The 26,192-nt window shown below is 36.4% G+C and overlaps 1 protein-coding gene across 1 annotated transcript in view; it reads left to right on the top strand.

The window, feature by feature from the left end:
* The window catches only part of LOC127417628 (collagen alpha-1(XXIII) chain-like), a 239,450-nt gene that overhangs the window by 167,906 nt on the left and 45,352 nt on the right, over positions 1-26,192 (top strand). Inside the window, exons 3-6 of the mRNA XM_051657677.1 lie at positions 8,401-8,436; positions 9,847-9,854; positions 12,571-12,597; positions 26,055-26,081. Of these exons, the coding sequence (XP_051513637.1) occupies positions 8,401-8,436; positions 9,847-9,854; positions 12,571-12,597; positions 26,055-26,081 (98 nt within the window). The remainder of the gene's footprint in view (positions 1-8,400; positions 8,437-9,846; positions 9,855-12,570; positions 12,598-26,054; positions 26,082-26,192) is intronic.

The following is a 26,192-nucleotide window of genomic DNA, read 5'->3' on the forward strand; positions in this document are numbered from 1 at the left end:
CAAAAAGAGATTATAATTTTCTTTGGAAATGTTGCCATATGGCAACTCTGAACCACAATGAAATATGGTCCAATTTTTTTTCTTAAAAATAAATTTCTCCTTGAATTAAATGAATATTTCTATAATTAGTTGATGTATTTATACTACTAGGAATCCCTATAAACTTAAATTGAATGAATTACTATCATGCGTTCTTCAATGTTGTTCCTAAAGCATTTAAAAAAAGATTCTGAACAAATAAACTCATTTTATTCTGATTTACAGTACACTTTATTTTGATTCAAATTAATTCATTTTATTTAATTCTTTAGATACATTTTTAATCACCAAATTCTTTTTACTGTAATGTTAAAATTCTAATTCTCATTTCTGCAATGCAATAAAAATATATAATTATTTCAGTTATTTTTAAATAATAAGGTATTTATATGTTATAGTTGTATTTGTTATACAGCCTTTAAAGAATGCTGATTTAAAAACAAAATACTTTATTAAAGTAGAGAGAATCACCATTAATTATAATGGGAATTACCAAAAATAAATAAATAAATAAAATGTCCAGTTTACACTTTAAAATAATGAAATAATTTCACTATGCAAAAAATATTAATGGTATATAAAATAAATATAATATTTATTTTTTAAAATTAATATAAAATGTTTTTACATAATTTTCTAAATGCAAAATTTTGTTTCGTATTTAATTATTTATTTATTCTTATTTCTTATTTGTATGTATTTATATGTTTATTACAATGTACACACTTTGGGGGTAGCTAAAATATACTTACTTTAATTTACAATTTTAAACAAATAATCTAGAATGATATTGCTCTCGTTGTATGCTTGCTATTTATCCCACGGCACCCAAACCATTAAAGACATACACACACAGACATACTCGCACACATTGGAATGTCCAGATAACACATCTCACTTCTCCTTATTTGAAGCGGTTGAAACGGTTGATTTGCGCTCTGTTATTTGGCTGTTCGTGATCTCTCATGACCACAGCAGTATTTGATTTGACACTCTGGGTTCCTGGTTTGTTACAAGCCCCCCCCCCACTTATCCAGGAGGTTTTGCCCTCATTTTCTTCATTGTCATATTTCTTGTAAACTACTACAAGAAATAGGACAATGAAGAAAATGAAACTGAATACATATTTGAAGTTGGTGAGTTTGAAGCTGTCCCATACTAAAGCAAAATCTCTTGATATCTCAATTGTTTCTCCTACAGCAGTGAGATTAAATGGAGGCTTTTGGCAATATGTCTCCTACTTCTCAGATTTTTATTCTGAGAAAGACCCCAGTAAAATTTATCTCCGTATGTCTCCTCCAGAGTTTCAGAAAAAGATCTCAATAATGTCTCAAACTGTACTCAGATTTGCCGAAATATCAAAAGTACAATATATGCAATCAAATGTAAGAGATTTGAAAATGAACTCAAATATTTCTCAATATTTCCTTTTTGCAATATTTTCTTCAATTCTTCCGAGAACAAAAGGTGATATTAAATGAAACATATCTGAGATCTTTAAGTCTCATGAGCTTATATAAAATTTTACTCTCTGGTTCGAATTTCATGCTTGGTTTTCCGTAGGTGTGCCGGTACTGGTGGAAGCTGTATGTATGATTTTATTGAATTATCAGTATCGGATAATTGAAAGATGGGATAATGTGCAAACTTCAGAGTAGAGTGATTATGTTGACAATTGCCTCTAGAGTGTGGGGACAAAGGGTTGTCACGGTAATAGCCGCACACAAACCACACACCTTCTGGTATTAATTTGATTTCCTTTCCATCCATAGACTTTCATTATATGAGAAAGGATATTGGAGAAGAAAACAAGGTTGCGGTTCAGTAACTGAGAGGACAGTATTTTGTAATGTAATTGTTGACATTTATTGCGAACAGTTGTTGCGCCTGAGAAAAAGACACCCCGCTCTCCCTCGCTGGCAGAAACAATGACGTTTTTATTTTCTTTGAAACATTTGTTTGAGACAAAATGTCACAGTAGCTAAATCAAGCTTTTGCGTGACTATAAGAAACAGATGTTCTCGGTCAAAATTCGGCAAGCGGTTAAATCGTCAAAGCTGAGAATAATGATAAACTTCAATTATCTGATTTCTGAATGTTAACTTAACGGGACAGCTATAAGGGAGAACATAGGAGTCTTCGACTTCGATTGGCTATAAATCTGCTATGCGCTGTCGTAGACATGTAAATAATATTGCATGATTTGTGAATTCGGATGACATCATCCTCCACTCCGCAACTGGTCTTTTAAATTTTACGACTCTTCATTTTCTAATCCAAATAACTCCAACACTCTCACCTTAACCAGTCTGATTTGTGAATTTGTTCACAGCAGTTTGTTTTCCTGTCAACCCTTTTTAAGTCCATGAGTCGGGATGGTGACAAATAAGCGCTCTTCACTTTTCACTCTTCACTTTCACATTTCCAACAAACACGCAGTCTGGGTTCATGCAAATTGACTTGTTTTAGATAGAGCCTGATTTGTGAAACATTTCACTATCACATTTGTTCACATTTGATTGTGTGAATTTGTGAAAACTTTCACAGATACTTTTTGTCATTTAAGCCTTTTTTTTTCTTTTCTTTTCTTTTTTTGAGTTGTTGGGTCAACTGTTTACCTGAAAAATCTGTGTTATAAACATTTCACATTTTCTGTGAAAAAAATTTACAAATCAGGATGGTCTATTTAAGCCTAGTGTGACCCGTCTAGGTGCTCATTTTGTAGAATTGTAAGACGTTTGTTGGTTTATGGCTTAGAAAATTTGTATTTCACAATGCATTTGTGCAAGAAGCCATCAAACTGAGTAAAATCAATCTGTGAAAGTTTTCACAAATCCAGTTTTGTATGAAACTAGTGTTTTTCTATCATAATTATGTGTTTGCAGACTGTGCCCTCTCAAAGCCTATAACACAGATTTTTCAGGTAAACTGTTTACTCCAGAACTCAAAAAAGGGTTAAGACACAAAAATTCACAAATCATGTAGGTCTATTTGAGCCTAATATGACCCGTCTAGGTTGTCAGTTTTTAGAATTATAAGCTGATTTCTCTGATGGCTTTATCCATTGACACAGCCTATGTTGTTATTATTACACAAGGCGTGACCAAATGTGATTGTGAAAGGTTTCACAAATCAGGCTCTATCTAAAACAAGTCAATTTGCATGAACCCAGACTGCATGTTAGCTGGAAATGTGAGAGTGAAAAGTGAAAAGTGAAGAGCGCTTATTTGTCACCATCCCGACTCATGGACTTAAAAAGGGTTGACAGGAAAACAAACTGCTGTGAACAAATTCACAAATCAGACTGGTTAAGGTGAGAGTGGTTTCAGTCTTCTAGGCGTTCAACTTTTGGAGCTATTTGTATTAAAAAATTAAGAGTCATAAAATTTAAACGACCGATTACAGAGCAGAGGATGATGTCATCTGAATTCACAAATCATGAAGAATAACAAGCAACATTATTTACATGTCTATGACAGTGCATAGCGGGTTTATAGCCAATTGAAGTCTGAATTCCAAACCACAAACTATCTTTACCGCAGTGAGACCTTTAAGATCCTGTCAACCGTAATTACATCCAGATTCAATCAATCTGGCATCAGGTTTTTAATCTTGCAATTGTTACTGTTACTATAATTTAACAAAAGACAGCTCATCAGACGTTGATAGATAAAAAACAGATTAATACATCAGAGGACCCTTCCAGCATTGAGCCATCTCTAAGTTAGTTCATAGTGTTTATGTGTTCTGCTGGTAAAGATCATAGTTACACTTGTATTTATAGCTGTTGTGGTTTAGTCTTTGGTAATGTGAAACTGTTTAGTGCAGTAAGCCAGAAGAGCTCAAAGATGAAGCTGCGAATCACTATTTTCGCTATGTTGACTATGATCTATATCATTGTACTGTACAAACCATGAAACATCAACACAGTGGGGAAAGTTATAACCCAATGAAATGTTATTTATATATATATATATATATATATATATATATATATATATATATATATATATATATACTGTAATGTTTATTCCTTATTAATGAACATAAGCCAATCATGGCCTACAGTCCACAGCAATCCATTTTGCAATTGAATTCATCAATCAGTCTGAGATTTATTATAAGTGCTTGTCTAAGGACGCATCAATGAAGACATATGTAAGATGGACGTTTTGGAGTGTCTTACTTTGGTTATGTCTTTGTTTAGGTCACTGTGTCAAGTTAAACGTAGTTTGAAACTAGATTCTTGAGATCCCTGTGTTTGGATTTGCGCTACATCAAGCTGTGTTTGAATGCAAGAACATGTTCGCATCTTGTGTTGTCTGTTGTCGGTTAGCGTGGTTTGTTCTCTGTACAGCTGCGCATTGCCTAAACAGCTGGAGTTTCACTTTCTGCACCCTGGAGAAAACAGGTGGTACTTAAAGCTTGAATTGCTCTGATGGTAGGATTATTCCTTATTACTGTCAGGGGACATGATTAATTGCGTTATTTATTTTTTTAACACATTATTGAATTAACACATTAAATCGACAGCCCGTATATGCAGTAAATATATATATATATATATATATATATATATATATATATATATATATATATATATATAATACCAAATGTAGTACTTTAGATTTAGCACAGTGATCCACACAGGAGAAACAAAACACTGAGATCCTTGTCCTGCCAGTCTGAGTTCCCTCTAATAGGCGGCTAAACCAGCAGGGGTTGATTTAACCTAAAACAATAATAATGCCAACTAGACACTGTGTATGTGACCAGAGCTTGTTAGCATCCCAGCATTCCCCTCTCCTTCCTCGCTCAGGCATGGATTCTATTTCACAGTACCAGAAGATGAAGGCAGAGGGAGGGAGAGAGGTTGATGGAAGTGATTTAGCGCCCAGGAGACATAGGAGGGGAGTTAATCGGTTAACCAGAGAAACAGAGAGGAGGGGAGATGGGGTTTGGATACCGATCTCAGAAACCTGGGAGGTATGCCCTCGTTTGTTTTGTTCTGACATACACACACATGAGCAGGAAGTGATGCGAGGTACCCAGATGTGTCATGCACAGATATGCACTCTGCATCTGTGTTCATCTGTGACGATGGATTTGTGCCTGGTTCCTTTATCACACATAAAGTGCTTCCATGGCGTTTTATACCTTTATACTGAGTCAAGTTACACCCAAAAATGAAAATTCAGTCATTAATAGCTCACCCTTGTCATGTTCTAAACCAGTATGACTAAAAAAATGCTCAGTGGTTAATGATGACTACCTCTTCAAGTTTCAAAAGGATGCAAAAGTATAATTCAGAAGTCTAATAAATGATTGTATGTGACTCATGCCTTGTTCTGAAGATATATAATGTTTGGTAAGAAACAAACCAAAATCTAATTTGTTATTTCGTGAAAATCTTGACTGACAGATGCTTTCCTGTGTACGTTCATGAAAGTGCACAAGAGTAACAGTTTGCGCAGCCCCCGCTCATGAGATATGCCATTGAAGTGAGAAACCGCTTTGTTTTGGTACAACCGGACCACCAGAGATAACAAAAACAGAGAACACATCACAGATGCACACAAACCAAAGAACAGAACTTACAAAACATGTCTAAAGAGTTTGAAGACAAAGAGGTGATGCATTTTATGCCTAGCCTTATTCGTTTGCACCGGAGCACTCGGAAATCAAACTGACATAGACAAAAGAGGTTGAGGCAGCTACAGTCACACCTTGTCCTAACCAGATGTGACATGATCGCTTGGTTTCTGTTTGCAGTATCGCGCTGTGCAGCCCTGTCAACTGAACCGGCACTGTTCCAAAATTTTTCTCATAATGGTATATTGAAGCCAGCATCTCACTGGCCAGAAAACAAAACTTGATTTGGCAGAGGGTGTCACACCTACTGACCTTTCTTCTGGGGTCTTGCTCTTTTCAGTCGGAGGTCTACACCAGTTGAGAATGGAGAAGAGCTGACAAACATATCAGCTCTCTCCGCTTTTCTCTCCTATTCTTCCAGTTCTCCTTCGTTAAGCAAAATATCCAAAACCCTTAAAACACTGCTTTCAACTGTACTCTCTGTCTGACTGTGTATGTGCAGATCTTTAGTCTCTCTCAGTTTGATTTCCAAGTGCTCCGGTTCATACAAATAAGGCTGGGCATAGAAATGCATCTCCTTTTCGACTTCAAGCTCTTCAGACAAGTTTTGTAAATTCGGTTCTCTGGTTTGTGTGCAGCAGTGTTGTGTGTTCTGTTGTGGAGGTCCGTATGTACCAAAAACAAAGCGAGTTCTCACTTGAACGGCTCATATCGCGAGCAGGGGCAGTGTAACTGCTGCTCTCATGGACTCTCCTGAATGTGCACATGAGAGCAATGGTCGGTCACATAGGCTACGTTCACACAGTCAGTGTTTGGGATTGACAACCGTATTTACTTACAGGTGTGAGTCTTGAAATGTCATGTTCATACAACAGTTTACAGTAGCAGCTTCGAAGTCAAGCCCGTATTCTAACAGCTGTAACCATAGTGCATTGACTTAAGTAAATATAAAAGATGTCGGCGTCCATAACACCGGCATGTCCTATCAAAACTGACACCACGTTATTAAATAAATGAATCCAATAGAGGCGCGTGTTCGTTCATCAGATCATAATTAACTGACAGCATCTTTGAATGCTTTTAACCGAGTGCAGAGCTCAGCTTTTGTATCGCGTGGCTCGCACCTGTGAGCTGCTCTGATGGAAGACAGCGGTTGGATCTTTGGATGACACGCAGCTAATTTTTCCATCTCCGTGAGTTAATGAAACTCACAATGTCTTACGGTTCCGTTCACACAGCACAGGTTTGCCGAAAATGCGGTTGTGAGACATGAAAATTTGCGGGTGTCAGTTCAGTTATTGAATGCGATTGTCACTCTTGTAAATAATCGACCTATGTGTGAACACAACTGTATTAAGCACTCAGATACAGGACTGACAACTGTATTCTGCTGCTGTGTGAACGTGGCCATATATATACACTCACTGAGCACTTTATTAGGAACACCTTTACACCTACTTATTCATGCTAATCAGCCAATCGTGTGGCAGCAGTGCAATGCATAAAATCAGGCAGATGCGGGTCAGGAGCTTCAGTTAATGTTCACATCAACCATCAGAATGGGGAAAATTTTTTATCTCAGTGATTTTAACCATGGCATGATTGTTGGCGCCAGACGGGCTTTGAGTATTTCGGTACATGCTGATCTCCTGGTATTTTCACGCACAACATTCTCTAGAGTTTACTCAGAATAGTGCCAAAAACATAAAACATCCAGTGAGTGAGTGGCAGTTCTGCTGACGGAAATGCCTTGTTGATGAGAAAGGTCAGCGGAGAATGGCCAGACTGGTTCGAGCTGACAGAAAAGCAATGGTAACTCAGATACTTGTAGTGAGCAGAAAAACATCTCAGAAAGCACAACATGTCGAACCTTGAGGCGGATGGGCTACAACAGCAGAAGACCACGTTGGGTTCCACTTCTGTCAGCCAAGAACAGAAAGCTGAGGATGCAGTGGGCACAGGCTCACCAAAACTGGACAGTTGAAGACTGGAAAATGTAGCCTGGTCTGATGAATCTCAATTTCTGCTGAGGCACACAGATGGTAGGGTCAGAATTTGGTGCCAACAGCATGAATCCATGGACCCAAACTGCCTTGTGTCAACAGTCCAGGCTGGTGGCGGTGGAGTAATGGTGTGGGGAATGTTTTCTTGGCACACTATGGGCCTGTTAATACCAATCAATCATCGCTTGAATGTCACAGGTTATTTGAGTATTGTTGCTGACCATGTGCATCCCTTCATGGCCACAATTTACCCATCTTTTAATGGCCAATTCCAGCATGATAATGCACCATGTCTCAAAGCAAAAGTAATCTCAAACTGGTTTCATGAACATGACAATGAGTTCACTGTTCTTCAGTGGCCTTCCCAATCACCAGATCTCTATCCAATAGAACATCTCTGGGATGTGGTAGAATGGGAGATTCGCAGCATGAATGTGGAGATGACAAATTTGTCATCAGTGAGTGTATATACAGTATACAGTATATTACTTAAAATACACTTTTTTGAATTGTGACATTTTTATGACAGTGTAGCACAATTTTCAACAGAAAACCAGTTGACAACTGTCCCTCCCCCCACTGTTAGTAGCCTACTGTAGTGAAAATGTCCAGCTCATATTTCACTCAAAATCAAATCAAAAGATAAGTCAAAGACTTAGAGTCAGACTCCATGAATCCCAAAACCTCTCCACTGTTTTTTAAATAAGATATTAAGATGTTATTTAAGATGTTGTTTATTACAAGATATTTCCTCTTCTTGCTTCAGGTCCACCTGGGAAACGTGGAAGAAGAGGTGACCCTGGTGAGTCTGATTTCTCCATCCTTCTGTTTCCTATTCTTAATGGCTAATCAGTATAAATCTTGTAGGATTAGGGTGTTTTTTACTGACTCGTACACATTTTTAGGCATAGCTCCTTTAAAGGCATGTAAATATTTATAAACATTTTTACCAGTGTGCAGAATTAAGAATCATTATATTTGATGAGGAGGAAGTCCTCAATGTATGTGGTGTTGAGTTACTGTAGACTCTATTAGTAATGATGATTCAGAGGTATTAAACTCTGGATGATAATGAGTCAGCCAAGTAAATAAAGATGCTGATAGATTTGTGAGCTGAAAGTTAGACAGACATATGGCTCTCAGGGGCACAGATTCAGAAAGTTTTGGGTTAAGAGAGTGATTCATTGTCGCATCATTTGCAGATGAAGTCGTTGTTGCTGTTTGTGAGGTTTATTGAAGATGTGGCCGGCTTACTGTATTTCTTGCCCGAAAACATCCAGCACCCCAAATACACTGTAACTTTATCTTGGCACTGTGGATGTGTACAGTTTGTACAGCAGAAACTATATTCACCTCCTGATCAGATCTGATTAAATCTGAGATGAGTACATTCCCATTGAACTGGCATTTGGACAGAACGACAATTCTTTACATCTGTTTTTCAGAACTGTTCCAGCTCCACTGCCCTGGGAGAGGAACTTCAAATGCTGGCAGAACACTTTATTTACATTGAGATAGTGGGTCGTTTTGTCACTCAGTCTGCTAGATGTGGTTCTGTTTAGCCATGCCTGCTTGTTGTAGTTTGGTCGTAAAATGGGTAGAGAAGAATCGAACGTGGGGATATGGATGGAGGAGGTTATCTGTTACACAAGCGTCTGTTTGGTTCTCCAGTGTGAGAGAGAGAATATGGTTGAAAGCTGGAAGACATTTAGCGGACTAATCAGTGCAAAGATTACACAGGTCACATCCAAGATCGTTCTGGATAATTCATTCATTAAAAAAGCTCATTTAATTAGGAACCTCATCAATTGAAGAATAAATCGTTGTACTAAACAATTTTGATGTTGCCCCATTATCCTTTTCTCTCATACCATGTGCTCTGTTACCCCTTGAAACCACACACATTCACTTTCTTTGTTTTCCTCTATCTTAAATGCTTCCCAGATGGTAAAGTTCAGCTGTTTTGTGCACAATGGTCAGAACTTGTCCATACTGAATGTTGCCGTTAAACCTTTAAGGGCCGTGGGTCTTTGTGGCAGTCCGAACAACTTTCAATCTCATAAAACTTAAACGCGTCTCTTAAACCTCTCTGTCTCCCCTGAAGGTTATAATAACACTGTCTAGAGGTTTTCTCTTTACTTCTCTTTATATATATTTTTGTCTGCTAACGTATTTAACATTTCGCTTTGGTTTTGTTTTCTTTATTTTGCAGGACCCCCAGTAAGTACACTGTCCTCATACATCAAAATCATGTCATGATGTAACAGGTGTGATCTCTGTATTGTTGTAAGCATTACAGAATTTTGAAGGTAAGCCACAGAAACTAAGAAACTGCATTCTCTTTAGTGCTCCTGAAAAATTAAAGTTCTAGAATCTTCACACCAGTGCTTTTCTTAGGCCACGTATACACTACCGCTAAATACATTTGTAAGTTCACCTTTGAATGCTTAATCTTGTTTTGTACACATAGTTTGGTAATTAATGGGAATGAAAACTGCAGTCTAAAACCGCATTTACTTCTGAATAATTCAGGAAGTGACAACCGCATTTTCATAAATTTCCATAGTGTGTATGGAACTGAACTTAGCAACTAGTTGTTAATGGCAGGACCAATGGCACGTGCGAGATGAGTCTGTCTTCTCTTTTTGTAAATCACACAAACAGAGTTATGTGTCTCCTGTCATTCATATATTCCAGTCTCTCTCTCGACTGTAGTTTCTCTCATCAGCCCTGCGGTCTCGGGGTAACCCAAACATTACAGTCCAGAGAGAGTGTGCTGTTAAAAGCAGCCGCTTGGCGCGCAAAACCAAAACACGACAGCGGCTAACTAAACTTTGTCAGGTGATAATATGTCTCTGGTGGATAATCTCTTTGCTCAAAAATAGCGAACAAAAAATGGGTTAAACTGGTGGCATTTATGTTACTTGATGCATTGCTATGGTTATCACTTGTCAATCATCACAATTGCGGGTGTAACTCCTGCATTCCGTACACACATGGAATAAAAATGTTGGGGATTCGTTCCCACATTTTAATGCGTTTGTCACTCCTAGAACTTTTTAATGTGTACAAGGTCATAAAGTTTTAGAGCGTTGAAAGAAGATCCTCTGATAGATTAAAGTTGTTGAATGTTCAAGCCAGATACAACGATACAATGTAGATTAAAGTTCTAGAATCTTCACACCAGTGCTTTTAATAAAGCTCTAGAGTGTTCAAGCCAGATCATCTGATACAGTAGATTAATGTTCTAGAGTGTTCAATCCAGATCCAATGATAGTTTGAATGTCTAGAATCTTCGCACCAGTGCTTCTGACCAGATCGTCTGATAAATTAAAGTGCTAGAATGTTTAAACGATTCCTCTGATACATTAAAAACCTAGGATCTTCACACTGATAGATTAATGTTCTAGAGTGTTCAAAACAGATTCTCTGATATATTAATGTTCTAGAGTGTTCGGGCAAGATCCAATGATAGCTTCTGACAGTTCAAGAGTGTTCAAACTAGATCATCTGATACATAAAGTTCTAGAATTTTCACATTGATAAATTAAATTTCTAGAATGTTCAAATCAGATCCTCTGATAGATAAAATTTCTAGAGTCTTCAAGCCAGATCCAATGATAAATACAATTTCTAGAGTGTTCTAGACAGATCCAAAGATATATTAATGTTCTAGAATATTCACAACAGTGCCTCTGATAGTTCTAAAGTGTTCAAACCAGATCATCTGACACATTACAGGTGTAGAATATTCACACTGGTAGAATAAAGTTCAAGAGTGTCCAGATCATATCTTCTGATAGATAACATTTCTAGAGTGTTTAAACCAGATCATCTGATAGATTAAAGTTCTAGAAAGTTCAAATGTGATCCTCTGATACGTTAAAGTTCTAGAATCTGTACACTGATAGATTAAAGTTCTAGAATGTTCAGATCAGATCCTCTGACACTGTAGATTGAATTTATTGTGTTCAAGCCAGATCCTCTGATAGATTAAAGTTCCATAATCTTCACACCAGTCCTTCTAAAAAAGTTCTAAAATGTTCAAGAAAAATCATCTGATAGATTCAAGTTCTGGAATCTTCACACCAGTGCTTCTGATTACGTTCTAGAGTGTTCAAGAAAAATCCTCTGATAGATTAAAGTTCTAGAGTGGTAAAGCCAGATCCTCAGAGAGAATAAAGTTCTTGATCGTTCAAACCAGATCCTCAAAAGTTTAAAGTTCTAGAATGTTCAAAGAACTTTCTGATACATTAAATTTCTAGATTCTTCACACTGATAAATTTAAGTTCTAGAGGGTTCAAATCATATCCTCTGATAGATTTAATTTCTAGAATCTATACTCTAGTACCTCTGAAAGATTAAAGTTTTTGGACCAAACACAATGTTGCAAATGACTGCTGAGAGTTCCTCTGCTTTAGATTAAGGTTAAAATCAAGCCATCAGCACCTTGTTATTTATCATAAACTGTTGTCATGAAGATTTCATTTTATGTGGTCTATGCTTACAGATGTCAAATTGTGTGACAGCTTGAATTTTGTTTAACAGTATTAGTTGGTTTTGTGCAGATTTACAAAGTTTCTTCAGAGCAGTGGTGCTGTACTAGTAGTAAACACTAACAATTAAGATTTCCCCTGGAAAGTAAATGATTTAATCTAGAAAAGGTTTAATCTGAAAGATTGACAGATTTAAATTAATGTTAAAACTGTATCTCTGTTGGAGTTATCAGATTGGAAGGCACACAGATGTGTGTTCCGCGTTCAGATTGGTTAATCAGAACAGTTTACTGTTACTTTATTTCTTTTGGCTCAACTTCTTTTTATTTGATAATCTTTTTATTGAATTAATGTTTTAAGATTATGAAAACTGTGATATATTTTTCGTTAATCTAGGTTTATATTTATTCATTTGTTGTACCTAATTTTTATTTGTACAGGGCAAACATGGAAGAGACGGTTATCCGGTAAATGTTCTTTAAATACATTATCTCATTTCTATCTTGGGCTCTAATCTCAATCTTAAGGAGCTGTTTTTTTTTTCCTACTTCTTTTATTTATTTCTACCACATCCAATACACTTTGATGCTATCAATTTTGATTCACTAACATTTTTCATCTGCTAAACTATTTTCTTTTCTCTTTAACTTTTCTTTCTTTCTCCCTACAATGAATGTCAGAGTTTTGAATTTGTTTGTGCAGCACAGTGACTTTTGAGTTAACAACAGCATTACTCCATCGCTGCAATCCAGACAGGCTATTAAAAATACCAAAAGTGCACTCGACTGCATGCCGCCTCTGCATATATGTTGGTTATAATGCTCTTCTCCATCCTTTGATCATCATTTGATAAGTTACTACAGCCTTAATCAACAGAAAATGTACACAAACATCTGTTTTTAATAAAATTCCATTCATCGCCCACTTTCCATTGTTGGTATTGTGATGTTCATCAGGCAGGCAAATAACGCAGCAGACTATTGTGAAAAAGACACAATGAAAAGAGGTGTGTCTGCGCTGAAAAGAATGACAGTGAATTCATTTAAATATAGTGCAGCACTATTTTGGCGCAACTAGAGCCTAGTTAAACTTGATTGCAACTGGTTAGTGAATAAGATGCAGTTTTTTGCACTGAAGTATAGTCAAAGTGGCACAACTGTTTAATGAACTTTTATATTTTAAAAGTCTGTTACGGCAACCTTCAGTTTTTCACCATCCTCATCTTGTAATGCAATAGTTTAGAATGCTATAAGTCACAGTAATTGTCACAGCATAAATCAACAAGGTAACATTCCCTGATGAAGAATTATCTCCATTACTGGTACATGGACAATAATGATGCTGAGTTTCCTGGAAGAATGAAACCACTTCTGGGCTTAATTATGTTGTTAATGGTTTTTCTCTGTTGAAAACGCCATAGATCCAGCCCTTGGCCAAAACCTGGGTCCAGGAAACTAGGCAAGAGCTCTTACAGGCTTGGATTTAAAAATTCCTGCTTTCTGGATTACCCTGGAATGGAAAGTACTGGAAGAGAAATCAGGTGTTGAAAATGAATTGGCCATAGACAAATCATCACATGTAAACTGTGGTACATGTGGCAACTCATGTTGCACCATCCTGTTTTGCCACGTGCCAGCGCACATCTGAGTATTGTTGTCTAATAACTGGATGCTGATTAGTTCCGTAGTTTGTTTGTGTTAAGTTAAGCAATGAATGGAACAATATTGTTTGCTTGGTAAACTGCAATCCATAATTGTATATCTTATTGTGTGTGTGAAACAAACACTAGTCAAACAATTACAGCCCTTCCATACAGCATATTTTCTTTTATCTCTGTTTATACTATATGTATGCAATTTAAATCAGTACTTGGCCAGCAAACTGAGATTTGTGATTAACCAATATGTTGTTTTACACTGCAAAAAATAAATACAATAAAAAATAAAATAAATTTTTTAATTCAGTTTTTTTTTCAGTAAAATATCTAAACATTCTTACAAGATATATTTTAAGAAGCAACAATCTGTAAGACAAAAGGACTTGTTTTCATAGAAAATATTGTATCTTGAATAAGTTTATTTTCCTTACATTTATTTCTTGTTTTAAGAATAAAATTAACTAAGTCTATATTCAGAATAAAATACCACATACATAATAACATATTACTATTTTATAGAATGTATGCAAAATTTTGTATGCATACAATATATACAGTACATTTTCCAAAATGCACAAAAATGAAAAGACATTTTTTACACAAAATTTAATTAGAAATTAAAAATAAACATTTTAATTTCCAAATCAATAACTGGACACCACTCACATGCAACATAATACTAACATAATACTGTTTGAAGAATTCATTTTTGAATGATGACTACTGTTTCACGTACCATTAAAAAATGCATACTGCATACTGCACAGTGTTCAGTACGTAGAAATATAGTACTATACAGCTAATATAGCCTAAATTATTTTAGAGTTGTGCTTAAAACTAGACAGAACTATTTGCCAAGTAGTAAAAAAAATACAAAAATAAAAATAGCAAACTGAATTCTAGATATATTCTCTGAAAAATCTTTCAAAATTTGCTTCTCAAGAAAATGTATCTAGTTTTAAGGATGTTTAGATTTTTTTCACTGAAAAACAAGTCATAAATACTGATTTAGAAATAATTTTTTTGCTGTGTAGTTGCCTTCACCTGCACTGTAAAAAAAAAAAAATCCTGTTAAATTTACGGTAAAAAACTGGCAGCTGTGGTTGCCAGAAATTCACTGTAAAAAATACGGTAACCACATTTCAGGCTTTACGGGATGTAATTTTGATGCCTGTATATTTTATGGTGCATTACCGTTGTTTATATTATTAAATAATAAACTTGAAATATTAACCTTCTGAAACTGTACAAATCTGCTTTTCACTTTATAATGTATTGTTAATCACGGTAGTAACTACAGAAGGGCACATGATGACATGAAGTTCATCAATAGAGGCCCTTCCTGGAGCAATGACCAATAAACATGTAGTGTCACTCACACAAACACAAACACCATCAGGGTAACACATGTGAAATTAAAATAATACAATAAACATTAACTAAACTACATCAAATATAACACAGAACACCCCAATGTACATAACTGATATTAAAAATAAGAAGAAACATAACTATTCCCATAAAATATAATGAAATGTAATGGGTCATGCAGGGAATTCTGCGAACTCCCGATTATTGTTTTTTTTTTTACCGTAATTTTAACAATAATTTACCTGTACTCTCTTGTTATACATAATATACATCATTTTTACTGTTAATTATACAGAAAATCATACTTTTTACATTGAAAAAATATATTTAAAAAAAAATTACCGTAAAACTACATGTATTGTCTTTTTAAATATATAAAACAATTTTACAGTATATTTTAAGGTAACTACCCGTTAACCAATTTTACTGTAGCATTTTTACTGTGTGGTATGGCGGTGGTCTGGTGGCCTCTAGTGGCTTTCAGTAGAACATCAGATTGTAAACGAGATAAGTAGTGTGCTGTTTTTGAACATGTCAAGTTGAACCTGGGGTCAGATTGTGGTTATTTTACTTTTAGTCACAAAGCGAATGAGACTTTATACCTTGTTTTGTCTGGTGCCTAATTGAGGAACTCTTGGTTCTGGTTGGTTTGGCTCTGATTATCATGAGATGTTTGGATAACAAGCTTGCTCACCTCGGGGCGTGAAGTATACGTGAGGATAACAGAGAGTATATTTGTCTGAGAGTTGTGAGTAAGTCTTACTGTGTGTCTTTAGCAGCCAATTATACTGGAGATAATATTTATTACATTACCACTTCCGTCTCTCTGCCCATTATCTCTGCTATCATTGCAGTGAATCACAGTGATGTTTGTACTGATATTGCATGGCGTATGTACTGTGAGATCACTTTGTAGATACCAGTCTATGGAAAACTCTGCTGCTAATTATAGACAGGTGTGTGTGGATGTGTGTGTTTGTTTTTGAAGCAAGGCACCTTATATGCAGTGGCTCCAAAACGTTTTTGGACATTTAAAATGGAGATTCCATTACATTGGATAAAAAATGGCTTGAAAAGTGTAAATTCAAGTTCTGCCATTATTTGTTTGCAGATGCCACTTTTGTTATCTAATGCAATAACATTCCTATATTTTAAAGTGTGATTTAAGTGCCCAAATAATTTTTGGGACCACTGTAGTTTTCTCTGTAGAACTTAGACACACATTCAAAAGGCCACCTAAGGCTACACTGACAAGTTTGTTAGTAATAAATCTCATTGATTTTGAATGACAGAATACAAATAGTGGGAGTGGATCAGATTTCCTAAACTGGAACACGTCCATTGGCATCTGCCAAGCCTCTGTTGATCTGGAACTGAGCGACAGGTGCGTGTGTGAACTCGGCCCAAATCCACATCCTTTACAGTTTACAACACAATCTCAAAATGCTTTTGGGCAGAAACTGTGCAACATACGCCAGTGATTTCATTGTGCTCTCCAGCAATAGGTTTCTTTCAAACAAGCTCTGTTTTCCTCCCAAATTGATTTTTTTCTTAAATCGGGTTGATGGACAAGTCCTCAATATGTTTGTACAAGACGGATTAATTTTGAAATTAAACAGATGAGGTAAAGTAAATATGATTTACACTGTTACGCTAACCCCGGACACAGATCTGCTAAGATATAAAGAATAACAGAAGCCAGACAGCATAAATGTGTGATGGAATCCGTGTACATCCATGTAAATTTTCTCAGTCCGTGTGCCGGGCTGCATGTTACATGCACATTTGAGCAGACATTATGTCTTGTGTGTGTGTGTGTGTGTGTGTGTGTGTGTGTGTGTGTGTGTGTGTGGTTACCTCGCCATTGTTCTCATACACTCAGGTGGTGCCCACATGCTGTCTGTGCTCATTTGAGGCTGTGGTTTGATTAGCAGTATGGTACCCTTATGAAAATCAAGAGTTCATGGCAAATTTGTTGCATACTTACCGCAAATTCGCTACTGTTCATGTTCATATGCAAATGAGCTTTTATTGCCAAAAGTTTGCCGGAGGTTCACCACTACCGGCAAGAGCTGCAAACTTCTGCCAAACATTTGTGGCGAATCAAAAGCTCATTTGCATGTGAAAATAACAAGCAGCATATTTGCTGCAAATTTGCACCAAGTTTGTGGCTAGTTTAGATTTTTTGTAAGGGTAAACAGACTGTATTACATGCAGACATGGTCAAAAATGACTCTCACATGACCGTCATTGCCATAAATCTTCCTTTTGACTTTGCATGACAGGTTTTCACTCTCTGGAAGGAGCTGAGATGTGTAAACGTGTTAAAGTTCCTGATGAAAAGAAGGAGAAAGATTCTTTTTTTATATATATATATCTGATTGAAAGAATTGCTTATTATTAGTGTTTGCTAAGGTCAAGCATCACTATTACTATCGCCCATACTTAGGGTTAAGGATTTCGTAATGCATCCTGCACCAATCATGTGGCTTGTTGAGGAGAGGTGTGCTATTACATTTATAAGCAATCAGACTTACAGTTTTCAGATGATAAAACAAAGAATGAATGTTACATTTATGTAGTGCTTTTCTGACACTACACTCAAAGCGCTTTACACAGTGAACACTCTTTAAGAGAAGTGCTTTAGGATTTTTAATGACCACAGAGAGTCAGGACCTCAGTTTAACATCTCCTCCAAAGGACAGTGCCTTTTTACAGTATAGTGTCTCCGTCACTATACTGGGGCATTAGGACCCACACAGACCACAGGGTGAGCACCCCCTGCTGGCCTCCCTGATACCTCTTCCAGCAGCAACCTTAGTTTTCCCCAGGTCTCCCATACAGGTACTGACCAGGCTCAACCCTGCTTAGCTTCAGTGGGCAACCAGTTTTGAGCTAAAGGTTGATATGGCTGCTGAAGAAAAAAAAATCTCTTTGTCTTACATTGAAGGAGCGACCCGAGCCATTAAGGCACCATCCACTAAAGACATCAGTCTTGTGCTGATAGTAAAGTCAACATGAAGTTATTATTGACCCTTTAAACCCTTAAAAGCTTCAATGAAACCAGAATATTATAGAAACTTTTTATTTGGTTCTTTTGACTTGGGCCTGTTCACAATCAGCTAGAACAACCTAACAACCTATTTTTTCCACAGGCAATCAACACTGTAAAATAAAAAAAATAGGTACATCATACTTCTTGCTTCCAAAGACAGAACCTGACATAAGAAAGGAGAACAGAGAGAGATGGAGACTTCATGGACATTGGATCCAGATGAGTGGTCTTCTCTCCCCTCGGAGCCACACGGGGATGAGATTGTGGTTTTGGGGGGTTTTTTCATGCAGAAAGATGAAACTGAACTAAAGGGGGTCACATTGTATGTGTTCCTGTCCATTATCCTCTTCAGTTTCTTTTATAATAATCTTTTTTCCCAGATGTATGAAAGACTAAGTAAATGAAGGAGTGAATTATTCTTTAAAGGTGAAGGATGTCATTTCTGCAACACTAGCGCTCCCAAAAGTAATTGCAAAAAATAATACGTAAAATAATATGTATTTTAACAAGTATTTTAATGAAAAGAAAAAACACACACAAAAAAAAAAAAAAACACATCACCTTTAATGTACTAAAAATCTCATTAATGGAGGTTTAATATCTTTAATTTGGATAAATTTGGGTCATCTTTGAGAGTATGGACCTCATTCATAAAGCTAGATTTTAAAAAATATTATGTTTTAAGAGGGTAGATTATTTGTTCTGTTACCAAAGATTTTAAAGGCTTACAACTGGATGAAAGGAAATTTCAGTTCTCCACTGTCCAACTCAAAAATAATCTCTTAAGTAGGAAAAGGCAGCCACAAACTGTGAAAGATTCTTTTAGAAATAGAATGGGACTGAACATTTAAGACTTGATTTGACCCGAAGGGCCCATTTATACAATCCCCCCAGATTTCCAGCACTGCGGCATGAACCCTCCACAAAGTCCAATTTTAGCAGGAATGCTTTTGTAGGCATAAATTCAAAGCGTTTTCGATTACCCTGCAATGAATTTGCAATTCATTGCAGACTTGAAAAAACGTTAATGCTGGCAAAGAGCAACAGACAAAAAAGTCATTATTTCATTTTCTCACGGGTTTACTGGTAATCTGAATCCTCTTTTTCACTCCTTTGCACTTTGTGGTTAAATATATGTGGTAAATCTGTGCTACTTTGGAATTTTTGTTCCTAATGTTCCCTCCTTGGAATGTTGGTGGCATATACAACAAAATTAAATGTTTAGTATTTATGAGTTTTATTGCAGAAGAAGCATGAAAAAGAAAAGCAGGTTTAGGAGTTACGATACATTTTATTTTTTCCACAGTTACCTTCTGTCTTCAGGGGGTCATAAATTGTGTTAGTTCATGTGTGGCATCCATATGGACATGCAGGTGTGAAACAGATAATAGAAAGCTTGGAAATTCAAAGTATAAGTTGTTAGATCATTTTACTCAGAATTAAAATTCAAACAAAATTGGAGTTTTGTAGCTTTTAGTCTGTATCTATTAGCTCTAAAGCAGTCTACATGCAAGTGAGCTCCTAAAAGTTGACAAAATCATTATTCGGCCTAGATCTATATTTTCTGTTCTATCAGCATAGAACCAATATTTTCTGCATTATCGGCATAAGACCAATATCTTCAGTAATATCAAGACCTATATCTTCAGTAATGTCATCACAAGACCTATATTAACCGTACTATCAGCACAAGACCAATATTTTCCGAAATATTGGCAAAAGACCGATATCTTTAGTAATATCTAGACTGATATCTTCAGTAATATCAAGACCGTTATCTTCAGTAATATCAAGACCGATATCTTCAGTAATATCAGCACAAGACCGCTATCTTCCGTAATATCAAGACCGATATCTTCAGTAATATCAGCACAAGACCAATATCTTCAGTAATATCTAGACCGATATCTTCAGTAATATTAAGACTGATATCTTCAGTAATATCAGCACAAGGCTGATATCTTCAGTATTATCAAGACCGATATCTTCAGTAATGTCAGCACAAGACCTTCATTATCTGTACCATCAGCACAAGACTGATATTTTCAGTAATATCGGCACAAGGTCGATATCTTCAGTAATATCACAATACCGTTCATGGCAGAACTAGGCATTCATGGCCCCAATGACGAGCTTGAGGTCATGTTTTGGCGTCTCATCCATCACGGCTTGTAGCACGTCATAGAATTCATCCTTTTCGGCTTCGCCCGCTTCTTCAGTTGGGCCGTAAATCTGTTCGAACGTGGGCAGATACAAAATGGGCTGTGATGATTCGATCATTGATTGGCTTCCATCCAATTAGTACATACTGCTTCTTCTCTGAGGACCAACCCGACCCCACGGATGTGCCCCCTCATTACTGGAGTACAGAATCTTCTTTCCATCACTGGTCATCTCCCCATTTCCCTTCGATCAGACTTCACTGACGCCCAGCAAGTCCAGTCGATATCGATCAAATTCCTTGAGTAGCTGCTTCAGGCGGCCGCTTTGGTGAAGCATACGAACATTCCAGATTTCAATCTGGGTAATCTATCTTGCAGTGAATGTCGTATCCGTCATCAGGCTTTGGACACCACGATGAGTTTCCTCCACTGCCGCCATATTACACAAATCTGAATTCCTGCGTTCAGTTGCACTCAATGTATTTTCACTTGTCGTTTCCATAGCAGGCTGGATTTGTTTACTGGGACAGGTTGCTAGCCCGATGCCCAACCATCCTCCTTTCACATCCGGCTTGGGACCAGCAACGGCAGAGTTACTATCAGCAGAAGACTGATATTTTCAGGAATATCAGCACAAGGTTGATATATTCAGTAATATCAGCACTAGATCGATAACTTCAGTAATATCTAGACTGATATCTTTGGTAATATCAAGCGGATATCTTCAGGAATATCAAGACCGATATCTTCAGTAATGTCAGCACAAGACCTTCATTATCTGTACTATCAGCACAAAACAGATATTTTCATGAATATCAGCTGAAGACGGATATCTTCAGTAATGTCAGAACAAGACAGATATTTTCAGTAATATTGGCACAAGACCGATATCTTCAGTAAAATCAGAACAAGACTGATACTGTATCTTCAGTAATGTCAAGACCGATATCTTCAGTAATGTCAGCACAAGACCTTCATTATCTGTACTATCAGCACAAGGTCGATATCTTCAGTAATATCAGCACAAGATCGATATCTTAGTAATATCTAGAAACGTATCTTCGGTAATATCAAGACCGATATCTTCAGAATATCAAGACCGATATCTTCAGAATATCAAGACCGATATCTTCAGTAATGTCAGCATAAGACCTTCATTATCTGTACTATTATCACAAGACTGATACTGTATTTTCAGTAATATCGGCACAAGTTCGATATCTTCAGTAATATCAGCACAAGACCGATATCTTCAGTAATATCAGAACAAGGCTGACATCTTCAGTACTGCTAATAATAACACAAACCAATATTTTCAGAAATATCAGCACAAAACCGATAGCTTCAGTGGATGGTGACCTGATGGCTGCCGCAGTCTTTTTTGGCCGTGTAGCTACTGGTAGCCTGCATATTTGAGGAAGAAAACCTTTAATTCCTCCATAATAATGATGGATTATTCAATTATAAATCAAGGAGCCTTTGGTCTTGAGGGTCAACAAATTACAAGACCCATCAATGGTGACCAATAGGGCTCTTGATCACATGATGAACTTTAAGGGTCTGAGACCCCGAGAACCAGTGATCATAAATCAGAGCAAGCGTCCTGGCCGATTCATCCATTTCTCTTCCAGGAAGTCCGCTGGCACTGACCTGTGTGTTCACAGTGTCAACTCACCATGAGGAGTTACCACATAAGCGCTTCCAGATGTACTGATTAGAGCTTCTGGCACATCCTCCAAACAATCTTACAGATCCCTCGCTCTGTCCTTAACATGCCTCTGGGAACACTTAAGACCAGATATTGTTTATCGTCCACAATGGGATTTTTCATATTTTGTCTGTTTATTCAAAGGCAGAAGTTAAGTGTTAGTTATTTTAGACCAGGATGTTCCATTACATTTGGGTATAGACACTTTATTGAAGCATTTTTATTTTTTCATTTATTTTAATTTCATTGGGTACTCACTCTCATGTCCTTCGAAATCTCATTGAGTTTCTACTGTATCTTCCATGGAATACAAAAGGAGTTATTTAAAGCAGAATGTCCAAGCTGCTCTTTTTCATACTATGAAGGTGAGAGGTGACCACAGCTAACAAGCAACACTTTCTTGTCTTAAATTTCAGTCACATGTGGCATCAGAAGATTTGGAATATAGTGCACAGGTGGTTTGGATTACTTTTATTATTTTTAACATTTTTAATGTACTACTATTATTTAAAATGTGTTATTTATTTAAAACAGAAGCCCCGGAGCATGACAACATTGTCCTGCAAGCAATCTGTCTCTATTTTTATGTTCAGACTTTAAAATAGAGCTTTTGCTGCATTCTGCTATATCACATTATATTACATTTCAACTCTAACAAAGAAGGAAAAAATTTTGAATAAACTCATAAGATTCATCTTTGATGTGAGACTGACCAATTAGGAACCTGGGATTATACAGATATATGTTTCAAAGGTCAAAGGTCATTACCATTATGGTGGCCTCACACACTCTATACAGATTTATGTGGTTTTTCAGTGACACTGCTACTTTTAGAGCAAGACTAGGGGTGTCATGACACTTTAATATAGCTTTCTGAACCAAATGATCCTTAAAGGCCATTTATGGAATGACTGATGGGACCTCTTATGACAATGACTTGATCTAATGTTGTCAAAAGCCAGTCCTCATGGAGTCCCTAGAAATTACTTACTAAAGTTGTCATGATGTAGTGCTATAGTATCTCTATGCATATGCTCCCTCATAAGGAAGAAAGGCCAGATGATAGGATTTATGGGGCAAGTCTTTCACATGTAAGTTGTCTTGATCTTTGCATATAGGGCAGAATGTAACAGAATCAAGATTAGGGATGTGCAAAACTACCAATATTCATAATTGACTAGTCAGTCGGTTGTTTGAACAACTACTAGACTAATTGGTGTAAGGATAATAATGTATAATTCGGCTCCGTTATGTTCACATTACCCAGACCAAACACATTTCATAGGGATATACGGATGCTAAGCGGGGATATTCCACTACATATAGGCTAAATAACTATTAAATCTTATTGCACAAAACTATCAAAGTAATAGGAGTAAGAAATAAGAAAGGCTACAATACAGTATGGCACAAAACCGCTTCTGCGCATCCTGAACGCAGAATGACGCTCTTCAATATAACCGGCGTGCTTCAGGGTGATCCTCGCTGCACATTGAAAGTGCAGAACTGAAAGGTAATGCTGCAGGTACACATCTAGTTCACTACATCAAGCAGTTTAAACCTTTTTTACTGTAACTATTTAAACCTATAATGCTGTATGTATCAAATATGATACACAATATTTGACGGCTCCTCTTTCAGCCTCCGTTCAAAAGCCAAACAACCAATGGTATGTAAGTTTCACATGTTTATGGTACCATATAGTGGTTATTTGTGAAAAAAGGGGTTTCAGTATTTATACTGATCTATTTAAAATGGCAGCGGACTTGTGCGAAAAGTGACTCTTATGTTGGGATAAATGACAGCTTATTTTAATAAAGTAAAAGTGACAGTAATGATTATATTGCTACTGATATTTTAAAATGAGTATTAGCGGAACAGAAGCAACTTGTACTTGGTTAAAATTTTGTATATTATGTTATTGAAACAGCATTTTGAAATACAACAGACTTTTGAGGTCTCTCAATCACCATTCCATTCCATTCATGCAAAAATCACAGTATATAAAAAATATCAATATATATTTATAAGATATATTTAAAGTGTTGACTAATATTTCTGTGTATTTTAATATATTCAGCCTATTCTGTCATTATAAAGATCTCATTATTTTACATTACAAGCTATAATGATGTCATCTTACCATAAGTTCCTGAGACCCAGCGAAAAAAGCTTTACAATTTCCCTTTTTTAAATGTCAATATAGTGTTTGGTGCATAAAATACATATGATAAAAACTGTTTATTGAAAAATTATATATAAAAAAATACATTTATTCATAATGTATTTGATGTGCTGAATTGAACTGTAATACATTTCAATCCATATTTATAGACCAAGGAGAGGAAGTTGTCATGGCCAAACTCTCAAATATTTGGTATCTCTGAAAAGCCCAGGGAGTCCTCTGATAATACCCCAAGAATTATCACTGTAGCCTTTATGGGCTAAGATAAGCTTAAATAACAATTGTCCTACACAAAAATGAATTGCTGGGCCTCAGGAGCATAATGACCATTAAAGCCTAATCTATCAACTATGATACATAAAAAAGTGGAATTTCTTTTTAAAGTTGTCTAATGATATTAAAAACAGTTTATTATAAAACCTTTCTGAAAATTCTTTCATATGTCAGACTTTACAGGGTAAAGCAGTGTCAGACAGAATCACCAAAAGATTTTAATCTCTCCAAAGCACCTAATATATACACAAACTTTACTCACAGCAGAGGACTTAACATCTGACAGTGATTGTCTTGTAATGTATTGTTGATGCGGTGCTTTGATGGCTGAAACAGCAGCAGTGCATACATGGATTAAACTTAAAGCATTAAAGAGACAACTACTACTTTACTGTGCTGACTATTATTCACTTTTAAGCACAGAAAGCTATAATCACGCAAAAACGCTCTCTAAGAAGTTGCATCTCTCAATTAATTTGAGAATTGCATCACCCATTAAAACCACCAGCACTTAAAATATTAATGATAGTAGTCGACCCCACTAATCGACTAGTCAGTTGTTGGATGACTAGTCGATTATTCGACCACCGTGGAACAGCCCTAATCATGATCAGTTGTTTAAACATTACTGTCTCACTATAGTAGACATCTCAGGTCTTATTGTGATTGGTTCATTGGTGCATTTTGTTCAAAATTTTCATTGAACATGCTCTCCTTTGAAACAGCTTTCCTTTTGGCTGCAAGGGCCTTTGTTTAACATTAACCAGTACTAATTTAGGCATTGTTTTATGCTAATGTTGTAGGTAATGCAGCCTTTCTAAAGTCTTAATCTCAGTTAATACAGTAATTTAATGCTTCTCAAGGGTGAACTTGACCTTCAGCCTCCACGTTCCGGTCAAAAAGCATCCTCAAAAGTGGGTTACAATCAACTGAAATACTGTACATCTCATCACAGAAGTAAAATGGGTTGTGAATGTCATTTTATGAGTCAGTAAATCATGATAGTCTCCCTCTTAACTGGCCAGTAATAGAAATGCAGCAGGAATTCTCTCTCTCTTTAGGCCTCGAGTTTGGAGTATGATCTTAACTCTATGTTCTTTTGGGAAAGTTTTTCTAGAGTACTTGCATTTGGATTTTTTTATTCTTCTTTTAAACTTTGCTGTCTGATACTTTAAGTCACTTTTTATGACAAATTTCAACTCAGTGGCATATAAATACATTCAACTTGATCTGAACCACTGTGCTCATAACAGATTTATGTTCTAAATTAAAAGAAACTGTACAAGTTTGTCTGCCTCCATTCTCCATCTTTGAAATGGAGGAATGATATCATGGCCTGACATCATCATTTCAATTTAACAATTTCTACAATTTCTCCCCTGAGCTTCCTCATTTCTTGATTTATGCCTCATACTTCCTTTCATAGTCTGTCTACACTTACCTTTATTATGACAGGCTGTCTGCTGGACTCCAGCGGTTTAATTGGCTGTTTTTCTCTTTTTCCACTGTGCAGGGTCCACTCGGTCTGGATGGAAGACCTGTGAGTACTCCACAGCTTTAAAGTGACAAGTTAAAGATGTGTAGTGATATAATGAGTGCATGTAGACATAGAGGTTGAAAGCTTTACATTGATCAGAGTCTTTTTAATGTC

The sequence above is a fragment of the Myxocyprinus asiaticus genome, chromosome 27 (assembly GCF_019703515.2).
Source record: "Myxocyprinus asiaticus isolate MX2 ecotype Aquarium Trade chromosome 27, UBuf_Myxa_2, whole genome shotgun sequence".
Lineage (NCBI taxonomy): Eukaryota > Metazoa > Chordata > Actinopteri > Cypriniformes > Catostomidae > Myxocyprinus > Myxocyprinus asiaticus.